At 47.8% G+C, this 14,558-nt stretch overlaps 1 protein-coding gene across 6 annotated transcripts in view; it reads right to left on the bottom strand.

The window, feature by feature from the left end:
* Positions 1 to 11,788, bottom strand: part of TRIM9 (tripartite motif containing 9) — a 127,868-nt gene extending 116,080 nt beyond the window's left edge. For all 6 annotated transcript variants that reach the window (XM_077819662.1, XM_077819664.1, XM_077819659.1 and 3 more), the window contains exon 1: positions 10,967 to 11,788. In XM_077819662.1, coding sequence (XP_077675788.1) covers positions 10,967 to 11,785 — 819 coding nt within the window. In that variant the 5' untranslated portion in view covers positions 11,786 to 11,788. The remainder of the gene's footprint in view (positions 1 to 10,966) is intronic.
* Between the last annotated feature and the right edge of the window lie 2,770 nt (positions 11,789 to 14,558).

Raw genomic sequence — 14,558 nt, 5'->3', positions numbered from 1 at the left:
TGCAGATTCTAGCCTCTCTTGTTTTAATAGTGAATGCTTTACTTCGCAAATGCAAATACAGCTTTGTCTGCAAAGCGACTCCTCGGATCTTTCCCATGAGCATCATGTGTTAAGGGAATCCCTCTAGAGCCCGCGACTATGTGTCACAAGAAAGCAGTTACCTACAAAAGCTTCTTTTTCCAGCAGATGACATAAAGCTGGGCCAGGCAAGTAAGTTAATTAATAACGCTGTCTTCCATTCAGTACCTTGACTCTGCTGCCTGCTCTGACTCTTACTGTCCCTAAGGCAGATACTAGTGTGTAGGAAGCATTATTCAGTTTCTATTTGTGCAGATGAGCAGAGCAGCAGGCAGAAAATTAAGTTCACAAGAACTTTCATTTCATGACTCATAAAAGATTAGCTCTTCTTTGCATCACTTGCCTCATCTGTTCCATCATCATCCTGGATCAACAGATATTCAGATCACACGTTAGTCAATTAGCCTCTCCCTACTGACAGCCTATAAAAGATTGGAGTGTCTCTTGTGAAGCCCTTGTTTTGTTACTGTGAGCCATTAAAATTGCCATGACCTGAGATTCCCCAGATGATGCACGGGCAAAGATCCACCATCAGACAAGAGGGCTACCATGGACTTGTTCTGGGAGGTGAAATTCTCTCCTGGGCAGATCAACCAGTACAAGGCCCATCACCACTTAAAATCCCACTTGAAACCTACAATCTAGGGCCCAATCCAACTTCCACTAAAATCAGTGGGAGTCTTTTCACTGAGTGCACTGGGAATTGGATCCGTCTCCTAATCTGCTTCGTTTTCAGAGTCATGGGTGGACACTGGTCCCATTCAAGATCTATTGGCTAAAAATGCAAAAGCAATTTTAAAGAGATAGATGTGGAAAAAATGACAGCCCACCATTCCTGTTGCTTCGCTCCCCACCCTTAGGAGAAGAAGGGTGTTTCCTCTTGTTCATTAAAATTGAGCCTGGACCTAAACTCAGAGCTCTTGCTTAGTTTTCTAGGGAAAATTGTTCAAAACAGCTACATAGAGAAAATGCAATTCTAAAAGCCCATTGCAGAACTCTGAGGGTAGGTTAGAAATGCCAGCTCTCAACACGGTCTTAAACTCAGCGGCACTGCTCACAGAGCACTGTGGCGCTCAGCACCAGTAAGGGTGGAAACGTTTGGTTCACCCGGGTGGTGGGGGCTCCCGTCAGCAGGTCTCTCTCACTTGTGAGCGATGTTACACTGAACGCCTGAATGAGGCGGTCGTCAGAATACATCAGGGAGGGAGAAGAGCTGTTTCAGTAAAGAACAATGTTGGCAGAAGAACAAATGGGGATGAATGGACCCTGAGTAAATTAGGCTGGAAATCAGAAGAAGGTTTCTAATGGGCAGAGGAGTGAGGTTTTGGGACGGCCTCCCCATAAGAGGAGCGGGGGCAGGAAACCCTAACTGGTTTTAAGACAGAGCTTGATAAATTTATGAACAGGATGGTACGCCGAGGTTGCCCATGATAGCTGGGACTGGACTGCATGACCAGGAGGTCCCTTCCCATTCTACACTCTTATGGTCTTACAGGGATGATCCTCTGATGCCAAGTCACATCAGGAAGAAAGAGATGATGGAGGAGGAGAAGAATCATAGAATATCAGGGTTGGAAGGGACCCCTGAAGGTCATCTAGTCCAACCCCCTGCTCGAAGCAGGACCAATTCCCAGTTAAATCATCCCAGCCAGGGCTTTGTCAAGCCTGACCTTAAAAACCTCTAAGGAAGGAGATTCTACCACCTCCCTAGGTAACGCATTCCAGTGTTTCACCACCATCCTAGTGAAAAAGTTTTTCCTAATATCCAATCTAAACCTCCCCCACTGCAACTTGAGACCATTACTCCTCGTTCTGTCATCTGCTACCATTGAGAACAGTCTAGAGCCATCCTCTTTGGAACCCCCTTTCAGGTAGTTGAAAGCAGCTATCAAATCCCCCCTCATTCTTCTCTTCTGCAGGCTAAACAATCCCAGTTCCCTCAGCCTCTCCTCATAAGTCATGTGTTCTAGACCCCTAATCATTTTTGTTGCCCTTCGCTGGACTCTCTCCAATTTATCCACATCCTTCTTGTAGTGTGGGGCCCAAAACTGGACACAGTACTCCAGATGAGGCCTCACCAATGTCGAATAGAAGGGAACGATCACGTCCCTCGATCTGCTCGCTATGCCCCTACTTATACATCCCAAAATGCCATTGGCCTTCTTGGCAACAAGGGCACACTGCTGACTCATATCCAGCTTCTCGTCCACTGTCACCCCTAGGTCCTTTTCCGCAGAACTGCTGCCTAGCCATTCGGTCCCTAGTCTGTAGCGGTGCATTGGATTCTTCCATCCTAAGTGCAGGACTCTGCACTTATCCTTATTGAACCTCATCAGATTTCTTTTGGCCCAATCCTCCAATTTGTCTAGGTCCTTCTGTATCCTATCCCTCCCCTCCAGCGTATAGAAGATAAGACCACGTTGATGTGCCTGAATGGCTGGGGAAGTTGCATGGCGTATTCAGGTACCCAACTCATAGCATACATTGGCTGTTTGTTGAGCTGCTTAGCTTGCACTATTAAAAACAAACAAATAAAAAAAAAGGGTGTGGAATCCGAAGGAGGGGATGTGACATCTCATTTGATCTCTGCTGTACCTCTGTCTTAGTTCCTTTCTGCTCTTCTTGATACCCCAGCAACACACTAGACTCCAAAAGGGCCTCCTGCTAAGTCCAAGTGTGTCGACTGAAATTTCAGCCCAGCCGACCCCAAAAGATCACTGCTGCAAGTCAGCAGCGAGATTTCTGATTCCAGCAGCAGGAACAGAACCGTGCCAAGCCATGCAGAAAGGGTCTGCCACAAAAGCCCCCTTTTTTCTTCCAATTCCCTTCCTGTATCTTTCTTTCTGCCAGTCGTGTGTATCCTGATTTGTTGCAAATGGTTGTGTTTGTGAATAAGCCATAAAATTTGATCCGGATGCCAGTGTATTTGCACTGCAAGTGAGTCATCAAATATTTCAGTGATCTCCTGTGGCAGTTTCCTGCATGCTATGTCAGGGCAGCTGAATCCCTTAATTGTACAAAGGATGAAAAACAAATCTCTGGGTTGCACTAATGTGGGTTGTGACGGGGCATTTGGGACTAGGGCTAACATATAACAGATCTTTCCACCACACAAATCAGACTCCCGACAATGACATTCCTACCCAATAAACCCCAAGCAACCCGAATAACGCCCCCAAACAACACTCAAACAAATCAACACAAAACAAGTCCATCTAAAAAGGCAAAAACAAAAACACAACCCCAAGGAGAGTTTTTATCCCAAAGAGGAAGAAGAGCCAGTGACCTCATTGAGTCCACTAGGGATTTTGTTATTGCTGTTGATACTATAGTGAGGGGCAGCAGGCTAAAACCCTTAGAGAGACAGAAATAACCATGCCAAGGCCTTTTCAGTGACTAACTCAGAAAACCTGTAAACATATTTAATCCTTGGCAAAAGTCTGTGTTGGCATTCTTGTGGTATAGCCTTCATACTGTGGTTCTGTCTTGTCTATTTAGACTGTAAGGTCTTCAGGGCAGGGACCGCCTACTACGCCATCTGTACAGCACTTTGCACAATGGGCCCTGTAGTGGGCAGCCCCACTCCTGAAGAACAGGGATTAAAAGCAGCCCCGAAGAGAGCTGCAGCTGTGAAAGGCTAGGCTGACTGGGGGAAGCAGCCACAGCTGGCCCTAGAAAAGGGCTGTGAGCCAGGAGCTGAGCGAGTCTCTCTAGCTCTGGAGGGAGAAGGACCTGGCTGCCTGAGAGAGAAGGGTACCTGAGGCAGAACAGTGCTGGGGAATAGGGCAAGGGAGCTGGGGAGCTCCAGCCTGGTAAAACCCCAGGCTGAGGCCTTGGTAAAGGCCCAAAAGGGACTGGGGCTGCAAAGGGGCAGCCCGGGGATAGGCAAAGGCAGCAGGTCCTAACCCCTTGCCAATGATGAGTGGCCATTACAGACTGCAGTCTGCCCCAGTGAGCAGGGGCTACATAATGGGCAGTAGCCACTGAGGCAAGGTGGGTTTAGAGGGTTGGGGGTTTCCCTGGGAGGGGAGACCCACAGTGTGGGGGTACTGCGAGGGCAGAACCCAGGATAAGGGGCACCCGGGTCTGGGAGGGACATGGGGCCAGTGGCAGGTGAGACACTGGCCAGGAGGAGGCGCTCCATATGCTGGAGAGCTAATTCCCAAGATGACCAGCAGGAGGTGCCGCGCCGGGTCACCAACTTTGCTACAGGCCCCCATGCTTGGTTGGCCCTTAGGCACTGCTGTAATAAACACGATTAATAATAAATAAAATAATAAATAATAATAATGAATAACAAACATTATACTCTCAGATTTCCCACTGAGATCAAGAGGAGCTTGGGAGGTGCAAGGAATAGTACTTAGACCCATGTTGTGGTTTTCCCTTTGACAGAACAAGTCCAGAGAGCAGCAATTTTTGTATATTTTTAAAATGAGGATGTTTCAGACTGTAAAGCCATTTTCCTCTATGTTCGCATGAAGGTGTTTTCAACAGCTGCCGTGGAAAACAGAACAGCTAAGAAAAGGATTTCTCTCTTTATCTGTGTGCACTTTCAAAGTCACTGCTCTCTGAAATATGTATGGTTAAATGTGCCCCAATGCAGCTAGTGTTTTGAAATAATCATCTGAGAGAACGATGCATTCAGCCCGCTTTCACGGGATGGTGAAAAACTGGGTCACTCATTAAAGAACTGTATAGAGGGAGCTGGTTGATCTCATTCCTAAGTAAAGCAAACTGTATTTAACAGCAATTGCATGGGCATATCGATATATAAATATTGCTTTCAAGGCATTCTTCGTTCATCATAGATTTAACCAATGATCATGTTAATCTTTTATTAAAATTAATGATAATGTAGTGCAAAGTATATTTTGCATGTATTATAATTATGCAGGTGGTTCACAATGTACAGGCAATCTTTGTCATTCCTTCTTGCAAGCTTCAGAGCGGCGTTTGAGCCAATAATCCATCTCTGTCACAGCAAAATGACTAAGCAAATAGGAACAATATTTCTCAGTCTTTGAAAGTAGCTCTTTTAGCCAGGCTTGGTTGCGTTTAAGGGTCTGATTCTGTGAGGGTCCCCTAGAAGGGGCCGCTGGAGGTCTCTTGGTACCTTCCCTGAGGCACACAGGCCCCCTGCATGATCAGACCTATGGCTATACTGCAGCTGGGAGGTGTAATTCTCAGCTCGGGAAGCGTACACATGCTAACTCTAGTGCACTGAAAATAGCCGTGTGGCTACAGGGGCGTTGGCAGCAGCTCGGGTACAAGCCCAGCTGAAATCCTAGGTACATACTCAGGGAGCTACCCCCAGCTGCCATGCTGCTATTTTTAGCATGCTAGCTGGAGCAGAGCTAGAGCATGTATGTCTAGCCACGCTGGGAATGACACCTCCCAGCTGCAGCACAGGTGTGCCCTATGCGTAAATAGTTGATGTTATTGATTTATTGTGATGTATGAGATCTCAAAGGCACTGACCCATGCTCTGGCTTCTCTGTCATAAATTCAATTACACAACCATACCCCCACTCAAATGCCAGCTAACAGACGATCCCCTCCTGCCCTAACACATCCCCAGCGGAAAACAACACTAAACCCCTCTCGGTCACGGCAGGCAGCTCAGCAAGCCCTTCAAATACCTGCAGACACTTCAGATGACTCAGGAGAAAGCACGATTTAACATTCTGATTCAATTCTCCAGGAGAAGAGGAAATGTGAATGAGAAATGATAACTTCAAACAGCATTAAAATCCAATTGTGTGTGCTCGTGTGGCACCGAAGACAAGACTTTACAGAGCAAGAATTCTCCACTAGCGTTTTATTTTAAAAGGACATTAAAAATGAAGACACACTAGAAAAGCCAAGCCTAATCAAGAGAACAAAAGCCCCAAAGACTGTATGTGTATGCTTAAACTTTAAAGTAACCAGGACTGCGCATTTGCTTAAACTTAAGCACATAATTCAGCGCTTTGCTGCAACAGAGCTAAAGAGCACCAGAAGATAAGGGGTTAACTGGAATAGGCTCAGAGCCAAACCATAATGAAAAAACCTCTTACGCATGATGCTCTATTGTTTTGGAGACATTTACATGCATGATTTGGGGGGTAAGGTCCTCCACTCCTGTGTATCAGCAAAGCTCCATTGACTTCAAAGGAGATGTATTGATTTACCCCAGCTGAAGATCTGGCCCCAAAGGGTCCTCCATGTGAAAACAGGATGCTCTTGATAAATTAATAGACAATTCTCCTCAATGGGAAAGAGCTGTTTCTCTCACCCACTGTAAAACCTAGCACAACACTCACGGTAGTTGAGGGCTCACGGCATATTAACACACTGATGGACCACAACATGCAGAAGAGTTTCATTAGTAGATCTATATGTTAGTCAGGCTGTAAGATGCAGCAGCAGGATGATACAGACATCAAAAGATCAGTGTGAAAACTACTAGTTGCTATCAATAATATTACATTCTTATTTAATTTTTATTTTTCTATAATTGTGAAGGATAATATCGATGTTTACTTTTAAGCATTTTTTTTCCTATTTTTGTAGATTTAAATGTCCACAATTGCAGGAAATTATGGGGAGGGACAGAACATCAGGCAAGGAAGTGGTCAGACAATAATGATTTAATGACAGTAGATGTTGAAATTCAACAAGTTAAAGCTTTATAACCATTGAAATATAAACACAACATCATATGTCCAAATATACAATGCAAGTACCCTTAAACCAAACTCTAATAAATTCTCAGGCAGCAGGTTTCTTAATCTGCCTATCTGTAAATTTTGATTATCGATGGAAATATTTGTTGTCGGTGTGTGTGTGTGTGTGGTGAAAACGATGTTTACTGACATTTACCAGTCAAAATTAATCCTTCCAAGCCTAATAATATTGTACTTAAAATGCAGCCATTGCATCCCAGCCGTAGTAACACTGCAGCTCTTTGAATGCCGGAAGAACAATCCTCCTTCCAACACACGTACACTATTGCCTAGTGTAGCACAAGCCTTTAATTCCTTTTCCATTCGGAACAGCACAGCTGTCAAGCGAAGTGACAGCCTGTCAGCAAGGAGAACGCCCCCCACCCCCATGCCCAATTTACAGAGAACTCAATTACAGCACAGCAGTCCTGGTGTATTCTCCACAGGGCTGTTTGCCTCCATATGTTGTGTCAAAACACAACATGAATAAATGAAGATGTTCCTGGAAAGTATTTCATTAGGGGTTGGGAGAGATGGGCACACATGTCAATATCTCTTACATCACACCTACTCCTTCCAATGTGCCCCACCCTCTAGCTCCTGTTTATTACAGAGGGACAATTATTTCAACGTTAGCCCGAGTAACGAGGCTATGCTTTCATGGTTCATCAGAATACACATTTCACTGAGCTCTGTCTGCCTACATCCAAGTCGCTTCTGCCCTAGTTACCTTAAACGGGAGGTCACCAACATACATCTGAGCAGGCATGGTATGGTATTTACCAGCGGTGGATTTACCAGGTCAAATAATGATTTGGGTTTTTTTTTTTTTTAAAATCGCTCCAGGAAAACCTAGTTAGTCTCCATTTACGGCATTTTCTATTTTAAGAACTGTTTTGTTAATGCACACCCCATTACACTTCGTTTTAGGTACCTATTCCAATTGTGGTTACATATGGCTGCGGATCAATTTAGGGTTGTGCAAAGAAAAAAGTTAAACTGCAGTAGACATATTTAATATATATGATTATAAACCTGAGCATCAGAATGTCTGTGTACATTTCGGTTTGGTATTTTCTTAAGGAGGTTATAGGTGTCATGACTCAGATGTCAGTTTTCAATATTTTATCAACAATAATCAAAAACATGGAATTGACAATAATGCAGAGCAGCCATCAGAAACATGCAGAGTTGCAGATTACCACTCCAGGTCCTTTTGGCCATGCAGCATCCTGTAGCAGAAGACCAATTTTGATGTAGTGGATAGACCAAGCCTATTCCTCAGTTTTGAATGGATGTATCCAATGTTTGAAAAGATTCGTTCTATGCCCACTGAATTTGCTGGACCACCAGTTCTATGAAGTCAGATGGAATATCAGCATTCTTCAAATACTTCCATCATGTTACAGGGGAAACTTTTTCCTTGATAGTGGATGAAAACATTGATTTCGGATATGGAGTTTCTTCTACTTTAAATGCAAGTAAATATGGCAGAAAGTCGGGATTTTTGCTGAGCAACCACTGCCTGGCAATTTCTTCTTGTTCAGCTGACAATTTCTTTCCTGCATATTTTGGATGAAGGAGTTTGGTCAACATGTGTACAGGAGTAATGGCCTCATGAAATCGCTTTTGTACTTTTGCTTTGTGTGCTGCAAGATCTTCATTTATCAGTAGATCCAACCATATTTCGCATGCAACAGCAACTGCTGATGTGTCCCTTTGGAGTGTGTCAAATGCCCCGGCAATTGGTTTCAACTGACTGATCAAGTTCTTTGCTTCTTGGTAAATACCTTGATTAATTATACTGACCACTCTCTCTTCAAGTTCTGCCTCATGATCACTCACAATCCTGAGATAATGTGGCTGATTTTTAACGTATGTTTCCAGACATGTTATTTGACTGTTCCATTGTGCGTCACCAGGGATTTAGGGTTGTACAGATCCTTGGCATTCTTTTAACCAGGCTGCAGGCTGATGGTGATTAAGAAAATACTTTTGTAAATCTACAACACGTGTCACCAAAGCACTTGGGGTAAGGTCTTGTCCAAGTAGATTGAGTCAATGTGATGCACATCCATACGTAACTAATGTGTCGTCATCTAGTTCCAAATCACTTCTGATACTTTGCATCGTTCTCTCATTGTCTGTCAGGCAGCTCTTAACACCACAACCATACAGTTCATTGGCTAAATCCTTGGCTTCTCTTGCCAGTGTAGCATAGTACTTTCCAGTCTTCTTATTACTTCCAGTATCAACTGCGGATACATAAATCACAGTTTTCCCTATCTGCACCCAGTTCGCTATCACTGGGTCACTGTGCACATTACTCCAGCCATCTTGTATTAACATAACTGCTTTTCCATGTAATTCATGGCGCACTTCCACCCTCAAACCATCAGTAACGGTGTCTAATAGTTCACCTGCCACCTGCTTTCAACTGGGTGCTTTGTAGCCTGGCCTTAGGCAGCAGATCATTGCTTCAAACATTGGATGCTCAATAACAGAAAAGGGAACATTACAGCCATAAAAAAATTCTGCAATTTTCAAATCTTTCGTTTCAGTTCTAGAGTTGGTTTTGTTACCAACAAATGCCTTCATGGTTGAAAAACCGTGGCACTTCCTTCTCGTTGTCTTTGGCCAACCTGGATCTGGCTTTCTTTCCATGTGCTTGGCAATGGCAGTGCGGTTTTGTCAATACCCTTTGTCCTTAGCAGCTGATTCTAATACTCGCACATGTTTAGCCAAAGTCAGTGGTTCCGGTATCTCATTGTTCTTTTCGCTGCATTTTGCGAAATGTTTCCTCATACGGTCCGCCTTCCCACTCACTTTTTCTTTGCAATTTCGGCATCTAAGACTCTCTGTGCCACCTTCCTGAACTCTCTCAAAATAACCATGAATCGGGTCAAGCGGTCTTCCACCTTTGCGCATCTTGAAATATTTCAACGTGAGTCACGGTACTCACATTGTTCAGCTCCAACACTTGCATTCCAGCCAGCCAGGTTGAGAGAGAGTACTGGACTGGGCAGTACCTTTGGCAGTTTACCTCAGAGAGAAACTTCTCAATCTGGGAATCCCCCTTCTTTGTTTACTAAACAAACAGCTAATTTTCACTGCTAAACACAGAAGGGGAACTCCCAGATTGAGAAGGTTCTCTTTGAGGTAGCCAAGACAACAGCACTCAGCTTTAAGTAGAGGCTCTTTGGGGTTTTATTTTATTCCCTTTCATTAGAACTAAACAGACCAGATTACTGCAAATCCAGTATCAGATTGTTAACTATTTTTCAGTCATTTTCATTCATGTATTCTAATAAAATCCCAGGTTCTGGGTTTAAACCGGTATTCACCAGCTCCCCGGCCAACTCTGCATCCCAGTCCTGGATTAAAAATGAACTTCTCAGCATGGGGGGAGGAGTGGGAATCGCAGCCCCCTCTCAATATTCTGCTTCATTACAGGAGTCTCCTAACCCGCCCTTTGCCAAAGAAGGTGCATTATAAAGTGGGAGAGCACAAGAAAAGCTGATCCGTATACAGTAAAGCATGTAGCCAGGGAGCTGCCTACCCTTTCCCAACCTTCCTCCTCATCTCCCCCCAACTCCAGATGACTGAGGGTACACAGAGATGCACAGCCCACACATAGCCCTTTGTGTCAAGCTCTGGCACTCTGCGCCCCAGGAGGCCTGCACACTTGCCCTTTGCAAACCTTCATGCCCTGTTACCTACCTGGCCGGTACTCTGAGCAGATGCATCTGCCCACCCTAGGCCAGCCCCTGCTGTGCTTACCCCTTCCTTAGCCAAAAACCCTCTCTGAAGTCCAGGGGAGCCTGGGGAAGGATGAATGACTGCAGGCAGCACCAGCCCGGCTGCTTATGGATAACGCGCAAGAATTACATTGGGGTGCACTCTCCCCCCATCTTCCGCCCACTTCAGAAAGAAAAAGGCCCCGGTTCACAGCGCTGGGGCTAGCAAGGGCAGAGGGGACACCAAGCATGCCAGTGCCTCGACACCACGGAGACGGGCGCTACAGAACAGCCCCGGGGGAGGTGGACAGACAGACCGGCTCCATAGACAGACAAACAGACAGACCGACCCCCCCACCCCCCCCCAGGGCTGGCTCCCAGCGGCAGGTCTGAGCCCTGCCCCCCTCTGAGCAGCCCTTGGCCACCTCCGGCGGCAGCCCTCACCTTGTGCAGCTTCCACATGGCGCCCAGGGCCTTGACCTCGTGGCTGGAGTGCTTGCCCTCCTCCAGGCACTGGTAGCACACGGGCATCTTGCACTGCACGCAGTACATGCTGTGGTTCTCCAGCTCGTGGTCCGTGCAGGTGGAGATCTTGCGGGGGCTGAGCCGGCGGCTCACCCGGCCCTGGGCCGGCGGCACCAGGCGGTGCTTGGCCAGCGGGCCGCGGGGCGGGTGGCAGCGCAGCCGGCAGGGCTCGCAGTAGAAGACGTCGCACTGCTCGCACATCACCGTGGCCTCCTTGGGCGCCTTCTCGCACAGCTGGCAGCGCAGCGCGGCCGCCTTGCTCTGCTGGTAGCGGTCGATCACCCCCTCCAGCACCCGGTTCTTGGGGAAGCCGCGCAGCCCCCGCTCGTCCAGGATCAGGCTGCGGTGGCACTGCGGGCAGGTGAGGCAGGCGTTGCGGGGCACGGGGGCCAGGGCGGCCGGCGGCGGCAGGTGGGGCGGCGGCGGCACGGCGGGCGGGAAGACCCGCACCCCGTTGGGCGACTTCTGGCACGGGGTGGTGGGCGCGCTGGCGAAGCCGCCGTAGGAGCCGTAGCCGCTGTCCGCCTCGCTGTACAGGCTCATCTTGTCCAGGTCCAGGTAGTCGTAGTCGGAGACGCCCGAGGCCCGGCGGCTCTGCGGGGACTCGGCCTCGGGCGTCTGCACCAGGATGTTGCGGGCGCAGGCCTGGCACAGGCTGTGCGAGCAGGGCAGGATGAGGGGCTCCCGGTAGAAGGAGCCGCACACGGGGCATTTCAGCTCCTCTTCCATCTCTTCCATCGGCGGCGGCGGGGAAGGGCGCGGAGCGGAGCCGGAGCCGGCGCGGGGAGAGTCTTTGCGCAGCGCCCTGGCCAGCGAGCGCCCGCCCGCTCCGCCGCCGCTCCACTGCCGGCCCCGGCCGCGCCGCGCGCCGGCCCACCGCCCCGCGGGGCCCGCCCCATTGGCCGCCGCCGGCCCCGCCCCCCCGGCGCCATTGGCTCGGCCCGCCCGCCAGGCTCCGCCCCTGCAGACTGCGGGGTGAGAGGGGGGCGCTGCGGGAGAAGGGGCGGCGGCGGCGGGAGGCGCGGCGCTGGGAGCCAGCGGGCCCCCGCGCGGGACTCTCCCCGGGCCTCAGTGTCCCAGTGCGCCCCTCCTGTTGGGCTGCGCGAGTCTGGCTCTGGCTGTGCAGCGCCGCGCACAGTTGGGCCACTGGCTCAGCTGCGGCCCCGAGGTGCCCTTGTCGTATGCATAAGGGCCCCCACCTTCAGCCTGCCCCTTCCTCCCTCCCGTCTGCTCCGAAGCCCCCACGGGCCCAGGCCCCTGCGCCTTCTGCGACCTAAAGTTGGCAGCCAGCCCCCCTGTGCTCTGCAGCAGCCTAGGGCCATCCCTTCCTTGGACAATTGGGCAGGGGGAAAAGTGGTCATCTGGTACATAGCCAAGACAACAAAATCCACTCTTCATAAGCCTCTTTATGAGCAAGGCATAACAATCCCCCCTGGTCGGGATGCTACAGCACCCTCCAGAGAAGGTGACATACTCCACCGGGGCAGGATTGTCTCTCTTCATTATTCCCCCTTGTTTTCAGACACTGGAGCTGAGACAAGCTTAGTACAAGTCTTACAGTCTCTGGGAGAGAGGTCTCGTGGGCTCCCCTGTTAGAAGTAGACATAGGGACTACAAAGGTCCCTGAACCTAAGCTGGAAGCACACCCAGAGCAAGTCTAGCACTGTACGTGTGTATGTGTGAATCTCTCCTTATTGGGTAGCTGTAGTCTGGTGTTAGACACAACAGAACACTTCACTGGAGTTTCTCAGGAAAGCTCCCTCGGTGAGCATTTGCAAAATAATGTTAACAGTTTTGCTTCTATCTTATCGTTGAGCTGTGTTAATTTCCTCTAGATATTATTGCAAAACATGCATCTTGAAATGCTTCTCTAGTAAGATTCCCTATAAATAGCCGTGTACAGCATTGATTTACTGGGTGAAGAAATCTATAGGGTCTGGAGTAGGGAGGAAACTAATTGTTTCAAAATGCAGAGAACAAAAGTGGAATTTCATTTAAAAAGTGTCTTGCAACCTTTGCATGCTCTGACTTTTATAACTTAAAGCACTTACCGATTGGGGCACTGCCAATGTGTTTGATGAAAAAGGTAAGATACATGGAGAGTTCTACATTCTTGCAATGAATATGTTTTTCTTTAGACTTCCCCCCATATGGTATTTACTGTAGGTCCTATACAAGAATTATATAGTGATACAAAATGTACTAGTCCAGCGGATAATCACAGAATCATAGCAATGTAGGTCTTGAAGAGATGTTGAGAAATCACCAAGTCCGGCCCTCTGTGCTGAGGCAGAACCAAATAAACCTAGATTGTCCCTGATAGGAGTTTGTCCAACACGTTGTTAAAAATCCCCAATGATGGATATTCTACAGCCTGCCTTTGGAAGCCTGTTCCAGAGCTTAACTATCCATAGAGGTAGAAAATTTTTCCTATCTAACCTAAATCTCCTTTGCAGCGGATTAAGTCTATTACTTCTTGTCCTACCTACTGTGGACATGGAGAACAATTGATCACTGTCCTCTTTATAACAGCCCTTCAAGTATTTAAACTTTTAAGCCCTTAACTGTTATCAGGTCCCTCCTCAGTCTTCTTTTCTCAAGACTAAGCATGCCCAGTGTTTTTAACTTTTCCTCATAGGTCAGGTTTTCGAAACCTTTCATCATTGTTGTTGCTCTCCTCTGGACTCTCTCCAATTTGTTCACATCTTTCATAAATTGTGGCACCCAGAACTGGACACAGTCCTCCAGCTGAGGCCTCACAAGTGCCCAACAGAGTGGGACAATTACCTCCCATACCTTATCATAGAATCATAGAATATCAGGGTTGGAAGGGACCTCAGGAGGTCATCTAGTCCAACCCCCTGCTCAAAGCAGGACCAACCCCCAGCTAAATCATCCCAGCCAGGGAGTATTTTCCCCGGGGGCGTGTTGGTGCATCTCCTTGCACAGATTGTACCCTTTGAGCTGATGGAATGTTTTCTTTTTCCATCTTCCCATTTTATGTATTCTCTGCACAATTTCTCTGGACAACTCTAGGAAGAGTGTAATTGGGAAACATAACATGAGGTGATCAGAGGATGTTCAGTCTGAAAGAACATCTGGTGCAGCCTCAACTTTCATTAAAGCGCTGGTAATCAGACTCCCATTCAGACCAGACGTACAGTTTGGCTGGTGGGAGGTAACATGCCCCCTGGACTGCCCGTCCATCACAGTACTGGCTAAACAGTGATTCTGAATTTCCATCTGATCTGGGGAAACCTGTTCTTCTTCCTCAGTGATCTTTCCCTGCAAATGTTTAAGGGATTGCAATGGTCAAAACAGGAGCAGTCTAAGCCATTTTACTGTGCAGGGCAGAAATAGGTTTTGGTACCTCCCACCCGAGCGACCAAGCCAAAAAAAAAGAGAAGAAAAGGAAAGAAAACCACCACAATTGACCCATGAGCGGAATAAAAATGTCTGGCCAATCAGAGTGGAGCAAAAATAAATAAAAAAGCTAGTCTGGCGTTCCCTG

Source organism: Eretmochelys imbricata, chromosome 6, assembly GCF_965152235.1.
Source record: "Eretmochelys imbricata isolate rEreImb1 chromosome 6, rEreImb1.hap1, whole genome shotgun sequence".
Taxonomy (NCBI): Eukaryota; Metazoa; Chordata; order Testudines; family Cheloniidae; genus Eretmochelys; species Eretmochelys imbricata.
Note: the sequence above shows the minus strand (reverse complement) of the source record. Positions and strands in the feature narration are given on the sequence as shown.